This window comes from Heteronotia binoei, chromosome 20 (assembly GCF_032191835.1).
Source record: "Heteronotia binoei isolate CCM8104 ecotype False Entrance Well chromosome 20, APGP_CSIRO_Hbin_v1, whole genome shotgun sequence".
In the NCBI taxonomy this organism is placed as follows: domain Eukaryota; kingdom Metazoa; phylum Chordata; class Lepidosauria; order Squamata; family Gekkonidae; genus Heteronotia; species Heteronotia binoei.
In genome coordinates, this window is record NC_083242.1 from 1,841,503 (window position 1) to 1,856,911 (window position 15,409).

A 15,409-nucleotide genomic window follows, 5' to 3' on the forward strand; every position below is an offset into this window, starting at 1 on the left:
AAGGTACAGTTAGTCGTCCCCCCCCCCCAAATCCTCCATTGTTTCGTTGGACTGACATTTCAAAAAGCATGTCATTAGGTTTTGACAGGCTGCTTTTTAATCCCTTTGAAGCCTTTTCTGGAAATGCCACGTCCTCGTTGGCCGCCGATCCCATCTGACGTAAAGTGGCAGAGTGCTCGTTAATGCAAAACTCATTTCTTCTTCTCTGCTTATAATTACAGCAATTATTAGTGGATTGAATTATTTGTACAGTTCTAATCTGTGTGTGTGCATGGGGGTGTGTACAGGGGGGATGGAATAGCATTAATTATTGTGTGCTTCCCTTGTTGTTAACCATATGCAGTTTTTTACAAAGCAGTGTTCTAAAAGAAGAAGAAGAATTGCAGATTTATACCCCGCCCTTCTCTCTGAATCAGAGTTTCAGAGCAGCTTACAATCTTCTTCCCCCCCCCAACAGACACCCTGTGAGGTGGGTGGGGCTGAGAAGGCTCTCACAGCAGCTGCCCTTTCAAGGACAACTCCCACAAGAGCTATGGTTAACCCAAGGCCATTCCAGCAGCTGCAAGTGGAGGAGTGGGGAATCAAACCTGGTTCTCCCAGAAAAGAGTCCACACACTTAACCACTGCACCAAGCATGGTCTCGTGAAGAAGAAGAAGATTGCAGATTTATACCCCGCTCCTCTCTCAATCAGAGACTCAGAGCGGCTTACAATCTCCTATATCTTCTCCCCCCATAACAGACACCCTGTGAGGTGGGTGCGGCTGAGAGAGCTCTGATAGCAGCTGCCCTTTCAAGGACAACCTCTGCAATAGGTATGGCTGACCCAAGGCCATTCCAGCAGGTGCAAGTGGAGGAGTGGGGAATCAAACCCGGTTCTCCCAGATAAGAGTCCGCGCACTTAACCACTATACCAAAGCGTCTCTAGGATTGGGTGGCAGTAGGAACGAAGGGCCATTGATGATTGGCATAATCAATATTATTGCTGGCATATTTTATTTATTTATTTTGTGAATTTATAGTCCGCCCTTTCCCATAACAGTCTCAGGGTGAAATACAGCATAGTGAAACAATTAAAATACAACAGTAAAACAATCAAACAAAACAATTAGATAGAAACAGCGTGGATGGTGTAAGCACATGATACAAATTAGGACACATGTCATAAGTGTCCTAAGTATCAGAAATGAATATATATATATCGGCCCAGTCTCCAACAGTCTGGATGGTAAATAAATGTAGGGAGGCCCATTAGATGGTATAATCAGTAAAGTCAAATAAGGATGCTGGCTAGTTTGGTGTAGTGTTAAGTGTGTGGACTCTTATATGGGAGAACTGGGTTTGATTCCCCACTCCTCCACTTGCACCTGCTGAAATGGCCTTGGGTCAGCCATAGTGGTTAAGCGCACAGACTCTTATCTGGGAGAACCAGGTTTGATTCCCCACTCCTCCACTTGCAGCTGCTGGAATGGCCTTGGGTCAGCCAGAACTCTCTTATCAGGGAGAACTGGGTATGATTCCCCACTCCTCCACTTGCAGCTGCTGGAATGGCCTTGGGTCAGCCAGAGCTCTCTTATCAGGGAGAACTGGGTATGATTCCCCACTCCTCCACTTGCAGCTGCTGGAATGGCCTTGGGTCAGCCAGAGCTCTCTTATCAGGGAGAACTGGGTATGATTCCCCACTCCTCCACTTGCACCTGCTGGAATGGCCTTGGGTCAGCCAGAGCTCTCATAGGAGTTGTCCTTGAAAGGGCAGCTGCTGTAAGAGCTCTCTCATCCCCACCTACCTCAGGGTGTCTGTTGTTGTGGGGGGAGGTAAAGGAGATTGTGACTGCACTGAGACTCTGAGATTCAGAGTATGTTGTTGTTGTTGTTCAGTTGCACAGTCGAGTCCGACCCATGGACAAAGTCACGCCAGGCCCTCCTGTCTTCCACCATCCTCCGAAGCCTGCTCAAATTCGTGTCTGTTACATCAGTAACGCTGTCCAGCCATCTCCTCATTTGCCGTCCTCTTCTTCTTTTGCCTTCTGTCTTTCCCAGCATCAGCATCTTCTCCAGGGAGTGCTCCCTTCTCATTTGGTGGCCAAAGTATTTAAGCTTCAGCTTCAGCATCTGGCCTTCCAGGGAACAGTGAGGGTTGATTTCCCTTAGGACTGACTGATTGGATCTTCTTGCAGTCCAAGGGACTCTCAAGAGTCTTCTCCAGCACCACAGCTCGAAAGCATCTATTCTTCTGCACTCGGCCTTCCTTATTCCTTATTTAGAGTATAGGGTGGGATATAAATCCAATATCTTCTTCTTTTTGTGGTGGTACCGTCAGTCCATCTCGCTATTTTTGCTTGTTTCAGAAACCTGAGTCTGAATCCGTTTCTTTGTGACTGCAACCTTGCCTGGCTTCCCCTCTGGCTGGACAAAAGGAAATTGAAAATTGTGCGCCCGCTGGATACCAAGTGTGCCCAGCCTCCCGAGGTGGCTGGCCTTCCTATTTTCAACGTTTCATTCACCGATACTACTTGTGGTAAGAGGAACGGGTCAGGCTCCAGAAGATGACGTATCAAATTGAACAGGAGTTGTTTTCTGTTGGCCCAGAAGGTTGGAACAAAACCAACAGATTGAAATTAAATTTTGTAGAAAAAGTCCAACGGGAACCTATTTGTATATTAGGCCACACCCCCTGACGTCACCATTGTTTCACACATTGTTTAGCCTTACTTAAAGAAATGAGAAAAACGGTAACTAGTACCTGCATTTGGGCACCACATTTTAAGAAGGATCTAGACAAGCTGGAATGGGTCCAGAGCAGGGTGACGAAGATGGTGAGGGGTCTGAAGACCGTCCTATGAGGAAAGGTTGAGGGAGCTGGGCCTGTTTAGCCTGGAGAGGAGGCAGCTGAGAGGGGATAGGATCACCACATCTTCAAGTGCTTGAAGGGCTGTCATATAGAGGATGGGGTGGAATTGTTTTTTGTGGCCCCAGAAGGTAGACCTGAACCAATGGGTTGAAATTAAATCAAAAGAGTTTCCAGCTCAACATTAGGAAGAACTTCCTGACCGTTACAGCAATTCCTCAGTGGAACAGGCTTTCTCAGGAGGTGGTGGGCTCTCCTTGCTTGGAGGTTTTTAAACAGAAGCAAGATGGCTTATCTGACAGCAATGAAGATCCTGTGAATTTAGGGGGAGGTGTTTGTGAGTTTCCTGCATTGTGCAGGGGGTTGGACTAGATGACCCTGGAGGTCTCTTCCAACTCTATGATTCTATGATTGTTTCCTTCTTACAATGCAGGAAAACCTTTCTATCTGCTTTACTTCTGGGTTTTCCTTCAGCCTCCCAGGAAAGGAGGGGGAAAGAGGAGAGAAGAGTTATTAAAAAAGGATTCGCGAGGCCGTGGTTTTGTATTTTGGATTGACACGAGGCTTCTTTTGCATGTACTCCTCTCCAGGAGCTGACTACATCGCGTGCCTGACAGACAATGCTACCAGATTGGCCGATTCCATCGTCCGATTTGTATACCACCTGCCTCAGAACTGGACTGAGGAGTTCTGTGGCGCTCAGTGCTATGCCGAACGGCAGGATTATGGGGGCTTCAGCGATGATGGACATTGTCTGTGCGGTGCCGCTCTCGAATCAAACTCTTCCATGGACTGTTTGCCGTTTTGCACAGAGCCCTTTTCCAGGCCGGTCTGTGGGGGGCCTTCTATCATTTCAAACATTTTCCTGGCCCAGATGCCAATTTCCTTATCAGGGCCCAGGTCTCCTTCCAGCCTTTACCAAGCGGTGACTTTCAACGTCAGCGTCCCGCTTGCCGTGGGCACCTTCCAGTGGGACTTTGGGGACCAGACGCGGCTCTTCAGTACCACCAAGGCAGCCGTCCTCCACAAGTACTCTTTGCCTGGGCGCTACAACGTCACCGCCACTGCTTTTGTGGGCAGTCGTTTTACCTCAGCGCAGACAGAAATTGAGGTGGTGGCCCCTCCGGCAGAGATAGAGCTTCAGTGTCCTCCTTTAGTGAAGACGAATGAAAGTTTGCAGCTGCGGATCAGGAACAGAGGAGGGACTGGCCTATTGGCCACGTACAACATGATGGCGCAGGATGGCGAAACTGAACGAGGTGCGTTGAGGCCTTGTGTTTGGCAAGTCACACCTCCGGGAAGGGGTTTTCTTCTTCTGTGGGCAGCTTGGGTATTCTAGAGCTTTCTTCCCATGCTCGGCTTCCTGTCTAAATGGAATCCGTTCAAACAAGAGCCTGTCATTTGACCCTTTGGCCAAAGGCCCAGACCAAAGCAATTTCCCCTGTTGTTTGTCGTGGGGTCGCCTTCTCTTTGTGTCCTGGCCCTTAGTCCCGAGAGTCCCTGGGTGAAATGTGGCCTTTATTCACTCCTTTATAATGTCATCCCAGCCAACATTGTGCAGTGGTTAAAGACTGCAGTAGGACTCACGTTCGAATCCTCCGCTCTGCTGTCGAAGCTCACACGGCTTCCAGAATCGTCTTACACCAGAGAAGTCATCCTATTCGCTGCAAGTAGGCTGCCTTTCAGGTCCCCTCCCAGATTTCTGCCCCATCTCGAGAACAGTTCTGGTCATCTGCTGGGGTAATTTGGAAGGGGCTGCCTTGGCCCCCTTTGGGGGGCTCCTTCTGCTGGAAAGGATTGACCCTCGAGCTTCAAAGGAAAGTGCCCGGTGTCTTTTTTCTCTCATGCAGAGGTACACCCGATGTGCCCCCCGGACAGCGTGGTCTTCCCTGAGAACAACCACTGCTATCAGCTGGTGGCAGAGAAGGCCGAATGGCTGGAGGCCCAGCGGTATTGTCAGGAATTTGGCAACGGGGATTTAGCCTTTGTCAGCAGCCCAGAAATCCAGAATTTCTTGGTATCCCGTGTCACCAGGTGAGTGAGCAAAGACTGTTGCCGCCTCTCCTTTGGTGTCTCTTTTAAGGTCTAGTGACAGCCCAGCGTGCAGGGCTTTTTTGTAGCAGGAACTCTTTTGCATATTAGGCCTCACCCCCTGATGTAGCCAATCCTCCAAGAGTTTACTGGGCTCTTAGTACAGGGCCCACTGTAAGCTCCAGGAGGATTGGCTACATAAGGGGGTGTGGCCTAATATGCAAAGGAGTTTCTTTATTACTATATTAAATTAAATTATAAATTAAATTAAATTACTATATTAAAATATCCAGAAAATGTTGAAAACGTTGAAAAGGTACTATGAGAGATGTGCATAACCTCAATCCCTGACATTTTATGAGTGGCTCCGCCTCCTGGGGCAGCCATTTTGTGACTGGCTCCGCCTCCTGGGGCAGCCATTTTATGCTTCTGCCTGCTACCCTCTTGTCAGAATTCCAGTGGTGCCCATAGGCACAAAAAGGGTGGGAACCCATGTATTAGGGCAAAGCAACACACTAGATGGATGAGGTATTGTGCCTTATGCACGCATCTTTTCCAGTGAAAACGAACACAGGAGTGGAGTGGGGGCAAAGGGGTCCATGGTTGGGATAAAATGGGAGCACTTAGCCCTTCCTGTACCTCTTGACCAATGTTGCCTCTAAGTTGTGGAGTCTTGTGAGCAAAAATTCTACTTTGTGAGCTACTGGCATTAGAGTTGTGAGCTACAGCATATATTAGTTTGCTCTGAGGCCGTTTTTCCTGCGCTAAGACAAACTGTGTGAGCCAGAGGCTAAAAAGCTGCGAGCTAGCTCACACTCACTCAGCTTAGAGGGAAAACTTCTGTTTTCAAAGGGGAAGCTGGTTTTGCACACAGGGACAGAAACAGGAAGGGAACACGCAGCACCACGCCCACAAGGATGATACTCTTCACCGGGTCTGCAGTGTTGTGATTTCATAAGCCTGGAGCACTCACTGAAAGTCCTGTCGCTCGTCCAAGTTTCCTGAAGACTGGTCTGATTTTTCCAGGGCTAAAATCTGGCAGTACTTTCATCTCCACTTCATAGTAGGTGGAAACATCAGCTCCTGGCAGAGCCTTCAGGAGCACAACCGAGAAGATGATCTGCTCCAACGGTCCCCTTCTTTCTGGCTTGAGGTTGATGCGGCCTTCCCGTCTCATGGCAGCCCCTTTCATCTTCCTCTAGAAAGAGTGGCTGGTTTTCCTCCAAGGCTGGCCCCCAACACCACAAGCGACAGTCTACGTGTCTGCATTTGATTCCCTCCAGCCCCAACACAACTTGGCAGAGACTGGTTGTCGCTGCCCTCTCTCTTTTACAATCCACCCAATGGAGAGAATCACAGAAACAGAGTAGATCGAAATTGCTGTGATCAAATTAAAAGAAAACAAACCTATTGCCCTAACCTGGATAGCTCAAGCAAGCCTGGTCTTCTCAGATCTTGGAAGCTAAGCAGGGTCAACTGTGGTTAGTACTTGGGTGGGAGACTTCCTTGAAATACCCAGTCGGGAGGGGGAGGCAGGCTCTATCCAGCCACCTCCCTGAATATCCTCCAGGCCCCCTGTAGGGCTCAGTCACCAGAGGTCGACATAACTTCCAGCTGTAAATCTACATGCACACAAAAATATTCAAAAATACAAAAAAAGCCCCAAAACAATTCATACAGCTTCATACACTAGTCAGTACATTCACATCCAAACGCTTACGCCGACATGAAATTCATGTAATTATTCCAGTGTGTTCTCAAGATATCAAAACATCCAAAATTCGTTTTAAAAATATTTCCAGATTCATTCACAAATCGCAAATGTGACTGTCCAGTAAGTTCAACAATTCAGTAATTCCATTTCATTCAAATTAGAGCAAAGACGATTCTTTCTTGGGGCTTTCTGCTCTTTACGGCCACGTCCCCAGTCGCCATCCAGGCCAAACTAACATCTCTCCCCCAGGTTATGCCCTCCTAGTGGATCGTGCCCACTCTCACCAAGGCTCAGGGGGGTATTTTGCCTTGGAAAGGCTGTCCTGGCAAAGGGTGTTTGCCACATGGCTTGACCTTATCCCTCCTTTGCAGGGAGATGGTTTTACTATGGTTGCCAACCTCCAGGTGGTGGCTGGAGATCCCCTGGGATTTCAGCTGATCTCCAGGTTGACTGATCTGATCACCTGGAGAAAATGGCCAATTTGGAAGGTGGGCTCCATTGAAGCCCCTCCTCTTCCCAAGCCCCGCCTTCCTCAGGTTTCACACCCACAAATCTCCAGGTATTTATGGGGAGGGACGGTGGCTCAGTGGTAGAGCATCTGCTTGGTAAGCAGAAGGTCCCAGGTTCAATCCCCGGCATCTCCAACTGAAAAGGGTCCAGGCAAATAGGTGAGAAAAACCTCAGCTTGAGACCCTGGAGAGCCATGAATGTGGCTGTGGCTCAGTGGTAGAGCATCTGCTTGGTAAGCAGAAGGTCCCAGGTTCAATCCCCGGCATCTCCAACTGAAAAGGGTCCAGGCAAATAGGTGAGAAAAACCTCAGCTTGAGACCTTGGAGAGCCGCTGCCAGTCTGAGTAGACAATACTGACTTTGATGGACCCAGGGTCTGATTCAGTAGAAGGCAGCTTCATATGTTCAGATTTCCCAACACAGAGTTGGCAACCCTAGTTTTTTGGCTGCAGGAAGGGACCGCGGAGAGCTGCTTCCCTGCCTCTCCTCCTCTCCCTTCATTTTCTTCCCTGCGTTCTTTGCTGGATTAATCCCATTAGATAAACACGGGAGGCGATTTCAGGATGCAGCAGAGGATTTCCCCCCCTCTCCTCCCTCCATCGGCGACAAACGATGAATGGGAGAGCTGTGGATCGCTTTCTTGGAAGGCCCTCGGCTTCCACGGTTTCTTGTGGGAAAGCGGCAGCGGCAGAAATCTGTTTCCCATTAGACTGCAGCAGGCAGAACACAAAGTCTCTTTCTTTCTTCCTCTTGCGATCACTCGAGCGCTCCCTCCTTTTCTTGACTGTACCTTTTCGCCTGCCTGTTTCTGTCCTCCCTCCACCTGCCCCCAGCACAGCAGAGAGCGCCCCCCCCCCTCCACAAGGTGTTATGCACCTTCTTTCTTGGCACTATCCCTTCCAAAAGCCCTCTGGCTGCCTCTGGGAGCCGCTGCGGCCGAGGGGTGGGTCTTGGAGGCACCGGTCCATCTAGTTGTTTTTGAATGACTCTTGCAGTTAGATCATCGCTGGAATCGAAGCAGCGAATTCTCTCCAGGCTTCTTGGAGATGGCAGGTAGTTGGCTGTTTCCCCCCGCTCTGCCGCATCGCCTGCCAGGAGCTTGGAAACCGAGCACAGCGGCGGCTTGTTCTTTCGACGTAGTTTTGAAGGCCTTTTCCTTTAAACCGCCCCCCCCCCAACCTAATGAAATTAAAGAGCCTGTCTGCTTTGCGAGAGCAAGTTATTTTTGACATCGTTTTCTCGCTGCAAAAGCTCCTTTTGGCATGACCTCATTTGGCAAAGAGATGCGGTGGTAAAACCGGGGGTGTTCTTGAGTTCCTTGCCTGGCCACTCTGCCTGAAGATCTCTAGGGGGGTGAGGTGGGCTTAGCTGAGGTGTTATTAAAAAAAAAAAAGCCAAGGATGCTGAGTTCATGGTTACGATAGATGTAGGATAGTATTCCGCAACATTCCACATTCTGCATCAACGGAAGGCAAAGCCTATGAGCTGTCTGAAGTACGTCATTGAAACATATGTGCAAGTGTGAGATCACACATGTGCAGTTTGCTTTTTCTAAAATCTTCCTCTTTTCTGTCTTGGGACATTTTTACCTTGTCTTAACACTAAGGAGCTGTGGGAAGCCATACACAGTTCTCACTTACCCGCTTGATCCTTACGACAATCCTGTTAGATAGAGACAGAAAGAGAAAGAGAGAGAGGGGGTCAAGAGAGAAAGAAGCAGAGGGTGCATTCACACAGTTTGCAACTGGATCGTTATTGTGTAAGAATAAGAAAATCCTCTTGCAGTCGCCATGTGAAAGCATCCAGAGACCAGGCCGAGGATACTCAGCATGCTTTGTAGCAGTGTGAAAATCTGAGTGAGACCCCTACCTTGGCTCTCTTTCTAGCTAGATCCAAGGGGGCAGCCGTGTTGGTCTGAAGCAGTTGAACAAAGCAGGAGTCAAGTGGCACCTTTAAGACCAACCAAGTTTTATTTAGAGCATAAACTTTTGTGTGCTAAGCACACTTCATCAGACGAGGGGATCAGGTGTTGTGGGCTGGAATACAAGCAGTTTGTTGATTGGTCACATGGTAAAACACTGGTCACATGGTAAACCAGTGTGGCTTGGCCATAAAAGGTAATAAAGTCCTCCGCCAACTGGTGTTTCTGTAATTCTAGGTGAATCACAAAAGGACGTGCATTTCCCAGTTGCAGTCCACCTAATTTACTTATCAACATCAATCTATACGTTATAAACCTCATTCTAGTCTGCCATTAGGAAACAAGAATATATAAAATGAAAATGGGTTAAGTATATGTAATGAGATGAATAGCCAATATCCCTTATTTGAGTATGTCAATATAAAACATTATTCCCATACACTAGTATAAAAGAGAAACACATTGGAATACTGTGGATGTATAGCTATACTCACTGAGAGTGGGTTTAGCATCTGTAATGAGATAAAAAAGCCAATATCCCTGTTCAGTCCTGGGGAGGTGTTTGTTCCAAGTTCCATAATAGTTTGTAATTCAGGAATTCCCCTCTCCATTCTGTTCTTGAAGTTCTGAGAGTGGGTTTAGCATCTGTAATGAGATAAAAAAGCCAATATCCCTGTTCAGTCCTGGGGAGGTGTTTGTTCCAAGTTCCATAATAATTTGTAATTCAGCAATTTCTCTCCATTCTGTTCTTGAAGTTCCTTTGCAGTAAAACAGCTACCTTGAGGTCCCCCATTGAATGCTTTGCCTCTCTTTGGCTCTCTTTCTGTTCTGCTGTGCCACAAAGGAAATGACCACGGCCTCCTTTCACAGAATGCAAAAAAGTGATATCACTTTGCAGGATGCAGCCCCACACACACATTACATCCTGGCCTCTGGAAGTTCTGCTGCATGTCTGTTCTGGCTGCTGTGATTCCCCGAGGAACAAAGTTAGTCCCACGACTGTGGGGACTAGAAAGGTGGGCTACGCTCCGGAATTTCCATCCTGCATGTGGAGTGTAGGACCCATTGACTTTGCTGAGACAGAAAACAGGGCTTGAAATTGCTATGCAACTAAATTTGACAAACCAAGAGATCAGGAAGTTTTAGCAGTCTGAGTAGAACCTACAACTCCAGGTAGAACAGCTCAGTTTGAGTCACGCCTTAGAAACCAACATGTTTTTCAGGGTCTAAGCTTCTGAGAGTCAACGTTCCCTTTGCCCAACAAAGGAAGGTTTGCTTCTCAAAAGATTATACCCGGAAAATCTTGTTGGTCTAAGGTGCAGCAGGACTCGAATCCAGTTCTTTTTCTGCCAACCATCCCAGCTGCTTTCTGAAACAGCTCAAGGTAGAACTCCTTGAAACCATGAGTTGCAGAATTGCTGAAGGAGCCAGATTTGGAAATCTTTGTTGCAAGATGGTTTTCACTATGTATGGATCTAGATCAGGGGTGTTGAACCCATGACGGCCGGATCTGGCATAAATGAGACCTTGTTGGGCCGGACCATATCGGATTGAGCTGAGCCATGTCTATTTAAGATTAGGTAGCAGAGATATAAATTTTATAAAGGACACAGACAAACACAATTAAATACGTTTTTTTTTAAAGACTTAAAACATGCTTAAAACATTAGCACTCATTGGTCTTAAGGGTGCTTTCTTTGTATTTCTCCCAAGGGATCCAGGGAACTGGGCAAAAGAAGCTCTGGCTCTTTCCATCCTTCCCCAGGGGACCAGGAGGGGGAGGAGCCTCAGCCAATAGAAGGAAGAGAGGCTTGTGTTAAAACAATTTTATTGAGAAGGAAGAGAGGCTTGATTCAGTAGTTCTGCTGTGTGATTGAGAGAAAAACAAGCTCTGCCTCGCCCCCTCTTCCTCCCCAAGGGAAGAAGAAGAAGAAGAAGATATTGGATTTATATCCCGCCCTCCACTCCGAAGAGTCTCAGAGCGGCTTACAATCTCCTTTACCTTCCTCCCCCACAACAGACACCCTGTGAGGTGGGTGGGGCTGGAGAGGGCTCTCACAGCAGCTGCCCTTTCAAGGACAACCTCTGCCAGAGCTATGGCTGACCCAAGGCCATTCCAGCAGGTGCAAGTGGAGGAGAGGGGAATCAAACCCGGTTCTCCCAGATAAGAGTCCGCACACTTAACCACTACACCAAACCACTACACCAATTTCAAGGGAGGAGCCTCAGCCAATGGAGAAAATAGAGGCTTTGCTCTGTAGCTCCTGTGCAGTTGAGCAAGCCTTGCAAAGCGAGTTCTTATGCAGAAGGAAGCAAGAGAGAAGGAGAAGGAAGCAGATGACAGCCAATTGCTTGGGGGCCTGATGGGAGCCCTCCGGGGGCCTGATTCGGCCCCTGGACCATGTTTGACACCCCTGATCTAGATAATGGAGCGTCCAATGCAACAGGGAAGGTGCACAGAATCGAAGGTTTGTTCACCATAGGACCAAAGAAGCAGTTGTTTAAGGAAGTGAGCTTGGAGGAAGGTAATCACTTCCCTTCCAGAACACTGCCGTTTTCCAATTTCAAGGTATTTCCCTGGGTACACTGAAAACAAAAATGACAAGCCGTGAAACCCTTTATAGAGAAGCTGGTAGCAGCAGATATAAGATACCGCTTGGGGGATTTCCATTCAGCCTGAATATAAATTACAAAAAAAGACAAGTGCTGCAGACACACAAAGCAAAACAACTTAGATCAAGGGTGCACGGTTGTCAAAACCCTGAAGCTGCTTGCAAATAAACCTAACTCATCATCTGCAAAATATTCTCCCAACTTAAAAGAAACTGACAACGGGGGGGAAACAGTCAAGACACCCACTGCAGTCAAGAAGACACAAATAAAGTCAGCTGGGACCCAGAAGGCCTAGACTGGCCCGATCTCATCAGATCTCAGGAAACTTAAGTAGTGTCGGTCCTGGTTATTACTTGGGTGGGAGACCAATAAGGAAGTCCGGGGTTGCTACGCAGAGGTAGGCAACGGGAAACCAATTCTGAAGTCTGTCGCCTTGAAAGCCCTCTGGGATTGCCATAAAACAGCTGCAACTGACAGTATTTTCTTCCCAACGCCTAGAAGATTGTGAAGAAAACAGAGCAGAGAATCTGATATCTCTGCCAGAAGTCCCTTAGAACACAGCCTCAGGCAAAATGTTCCCTGGTGAATACTGTGCTAGGATAAAAGGGCTTTTTTTGAGCAGGAACACAGTTTCAGCTGGATTGGTGTCAGGAGGTGTGGCCTAATAGGCAAATGAGTTCCTGCTGGGCTTTTTCTACAAAAAAAGCCCTGGTTTCTTTCATATTGAGATGGATCACTGTGTTAGTCTGTCTGTAGCAGTAGGAAAGAGTCCAGTAGCCTCTTAAATACTCACAAAATTTGTGGCAGCGTAGGTGCTGCCGTGAGCCTCCGCTCACTTCTTCAGATACATGTAACTTCCAGTTGTATCTAAAGAAATGAGAAGGGACTCACAAGTGCTCTTTTCTTGCCACAAATTTTGTGAGTCTTAAGGTGCTGTTGGGCTTTTGGTCTTTTCTGCCCTTTCCTATTTAAGACTTCTATTGGACTATAAAACTGGTAGTTCTTATATCTAGAATCAGCTGCATTAATTTTGTTTGATATCGTCCTTTATTTATGCTGGGAAAAGGAGGCGGGGTTGGGATTCTGTTTCTTCCCCTAAGGGGGATTTTAGACCAAGATGAGATGGTATTTCTTGCCATGTTTTGCTGTCTGGTCTCTAATTGTCAGCTGTTCTCTGTTCCTTTGGGAAAGAGGGGGGCGGGGGAATGCCCTCTACATGGGGCTGCCCCTGTGCCGGACTCGGAAATTGCAGCTGGTGCAGAATGCCGCGGCCCGGCTGTTACTGGGCCTCCCAAGATGAGGGCACATTCGGCCGGGTCTTCGGGCTCTGCACTGGCTCCCAATAACATACCGAGTCCGGTACAAGGTGCTGGTCATTACCTTTAAAGCCCTATATGGCCTGGGACCTGCCTACCTGAAGGACCGTCTCTCCCCACATGTCCCCCAGAGAGTACTGAGGTCTGGGACTCAAAACCTTCTCACCATCCCCGGGCCTAAGGAAGTTCGTCTTAAGACAACTAGAGACAGAGCCTTTTCCATAATGGCCCCTACATGGTGGAACCAGCTGCTGGAAGAGGTGAGGGCCCTGCGGGACCTTGCTCAGTTCCGCAGGGCCTGTAAGACAACCCTCTTCCGGTTAGCCTACACCTGACTGGGAAATAGCTTATTAGACTTCTGTGAACCATACTGTATAGATTTGATGTTAGGATTTTAAGGTTTCTAGATTTTTAAATGTTCTGACTTTTTAAATGTTTTATATATGTAATAATAATCTAAACTCTGTTTTATTATTTGCTGTGAGCCGCCCTGAGCCATTTTTATGGGAAGGGCAGGATATAAGTCATAGAATAAATAAATAAATAAAGCTGGGGACGGGGTTGCAGTTGCTGATTCCTGGCTTCGCCGCTTATCCCTTTGTTCTGCTAGCTGCTTATCTTTGAGATCATTTAATCTCTATCGTCAAGAGTAACAAACACAAAATTATTAATTTAGCTGTAGGGAAGGCTTAGCCACCTTATTATTACAGACATGAGCCTTAATCTGTGGTTGGATGAAGCTACCATTTCATACTCAGGAACATCTAAAGAGTCCGACGGCTTAGAGCCAGACAGGAAGCTAAATAATTTATTATTACTGAACCATTAAATTTCTGAAACTCTTGTGGGAGGAATGCAGTCTTTCTATGACGAAAACCTTAACGGTGGAGCATCCCTACCAACCATTTGGATTGCATTCAAAGCAGGCATAAGAGACAATTGCATCTGTAGGGTTGCACAAATTAAAACGAGAAAGACAGCCACAGAATTGCCGGCGTTCGTGCGCCTCGCCCTTGTGACTTGCTTCTGCATCCTCTCTCGCCTTTTCCTCTCTCCCTGCCCAGGAGTTTGGACGTCTGGATCGGATTTAATGACATGGCTAGCCCCGGTGGCCCCCGGCAGGAGGGAGAAGGCTTCGATCTGCAGAGCTGCCAGAACTGGCTTCCTGGAGAGCCGCACCCGTCCAACGCCGACCACTGTGTCCGGATGGGCCCTGCCGGCCAGTGCAACACAGACCTCTGCATGGCCAAGCACAGCTACGTCTGCGAGTACAAGCCTAAAGGCAAGGGCACGTTTGAGTCCTTCAGGGCCGGGCCTTGCATTCAGCAGGAGCTCACAGGAGTGCAGCTCCTGAACTTTCCTGAGGGTTCTTCTCTTCCTCCCCACCTACGTCCACTGAATAGTAGGGGCAGCTGCATAACAATCTCTGGATTAGGAGCGCGGGCAGCCAGCCAGCCACCAGGGGCTTTGCCACACCCCCAGCATCCCTCATGAACCCCTGGAGAAGCCCGCACCACTCTTTCTCTACTTCTTATGCGATTTTGGGCGGCGGGTGGCTTACTGGCCTTTTGACTAGAGGGGCCAAGGAGAGCCCCAGGTGAGTGAGGCCTGCTTGGGCTGGCTGGATCTCTAGCCAGCCCAAGCAGGCCTCACTCACCCGGGGCTCTCCTTTCTTGCGTTAGGTTGCTTTTGGCTTGTGAGGGGGCAGCATATGCTAATGAGCTCCACCATCTATTTTTCTACAAAACAACCCCTGGCCAGGCCTCTGTGTGTGTGTGTGTTTGACACCAACAGGATTTGGTGTCAAACATGCAGTTTGGGGGCTGAATCAGGCTCCCAGAGGGCTTCTATCAGACCCCCGAGCAACTGGCTGTCATCTGCTTCTTTCTCCCTCTCTCTTGCTTCCTTCTGTATAACAGCTTGCTTTGCAAGGCTTGCTCAATTGCACAGGAGCTACAGATCAAAGCCTCTGTTTTCTCCATTGGCTGAGGTTCCTCTCTTGGAGAGGAAAGGGGGGGAGGGAGAGCTTGCTTCGCCAGGCTCTCTCAATCCCACAGCAGAACTACTGAACCAAGCTTCTCTTCCTTCTATTGGCTGAGGCTCCTCTCCCTCCTGGTCCTCTGGGGAAGGAGGAAAAGAGCCAGAGCTTCCTTTGCCCAGTTCCCTCAATCATACAGGAGATATATAAAATCTTTGTGTTTGCCTGTGTCCTTTATAAAGTTTATATCTCCACTACCTGGCATTACATTTTGACACATACGGCCCGGCCCAACAAGGTCTCATTTATGTCAGATCCGACCCTCATAACAAATGAGTTCGGCAGCACTGAAGTAGAGGGAAGGGAGAATAGTAACTGAAAACTTTTGCAGAAGCAGCTCAAGGGCTTAGGAAAAAAAGAGCTTCCCTCTGGAACATAGATGCGGAGAGAAAAGCCGCTGCGTATCTGACTTACTGGGCCG

General features: G+C 48.2%; 1 protein-coding gene across 1 annotated transcript in view; it reads left to right on the top strand.

Annotated features, from left to right (window-relative positions):
• Positions 1 to 15,409, top strand: part of PKD1 (polycystin 1, transient receptor potential channel interacting) — a 148,484-nt gene that overhangs the window by 53,542 nt on the left and 79,533 nt on the right. The window contains exons 4-7 of the mRNA XM_060260957.1: positions 2,347 to 2,516; positions 3,437 to 4,105; positions 4,697 to 4,880; positions 14,015 to 14,232. Coding sequence (XP_060116940.1) covers positions 2,347 to 2,516; positions 3,437 to 4,105; positions 4,697 to 4,880; positions 14,015 to 14,232 — 1,241 coding nt within the window. The remainder of the gene's footprint in view (positions 1 to 2,346; positions 2,517 to 3,436; positions 4,106 to 4,696; positions 4,881 to 14,014; positions 14,233 to 15,409) is intronic.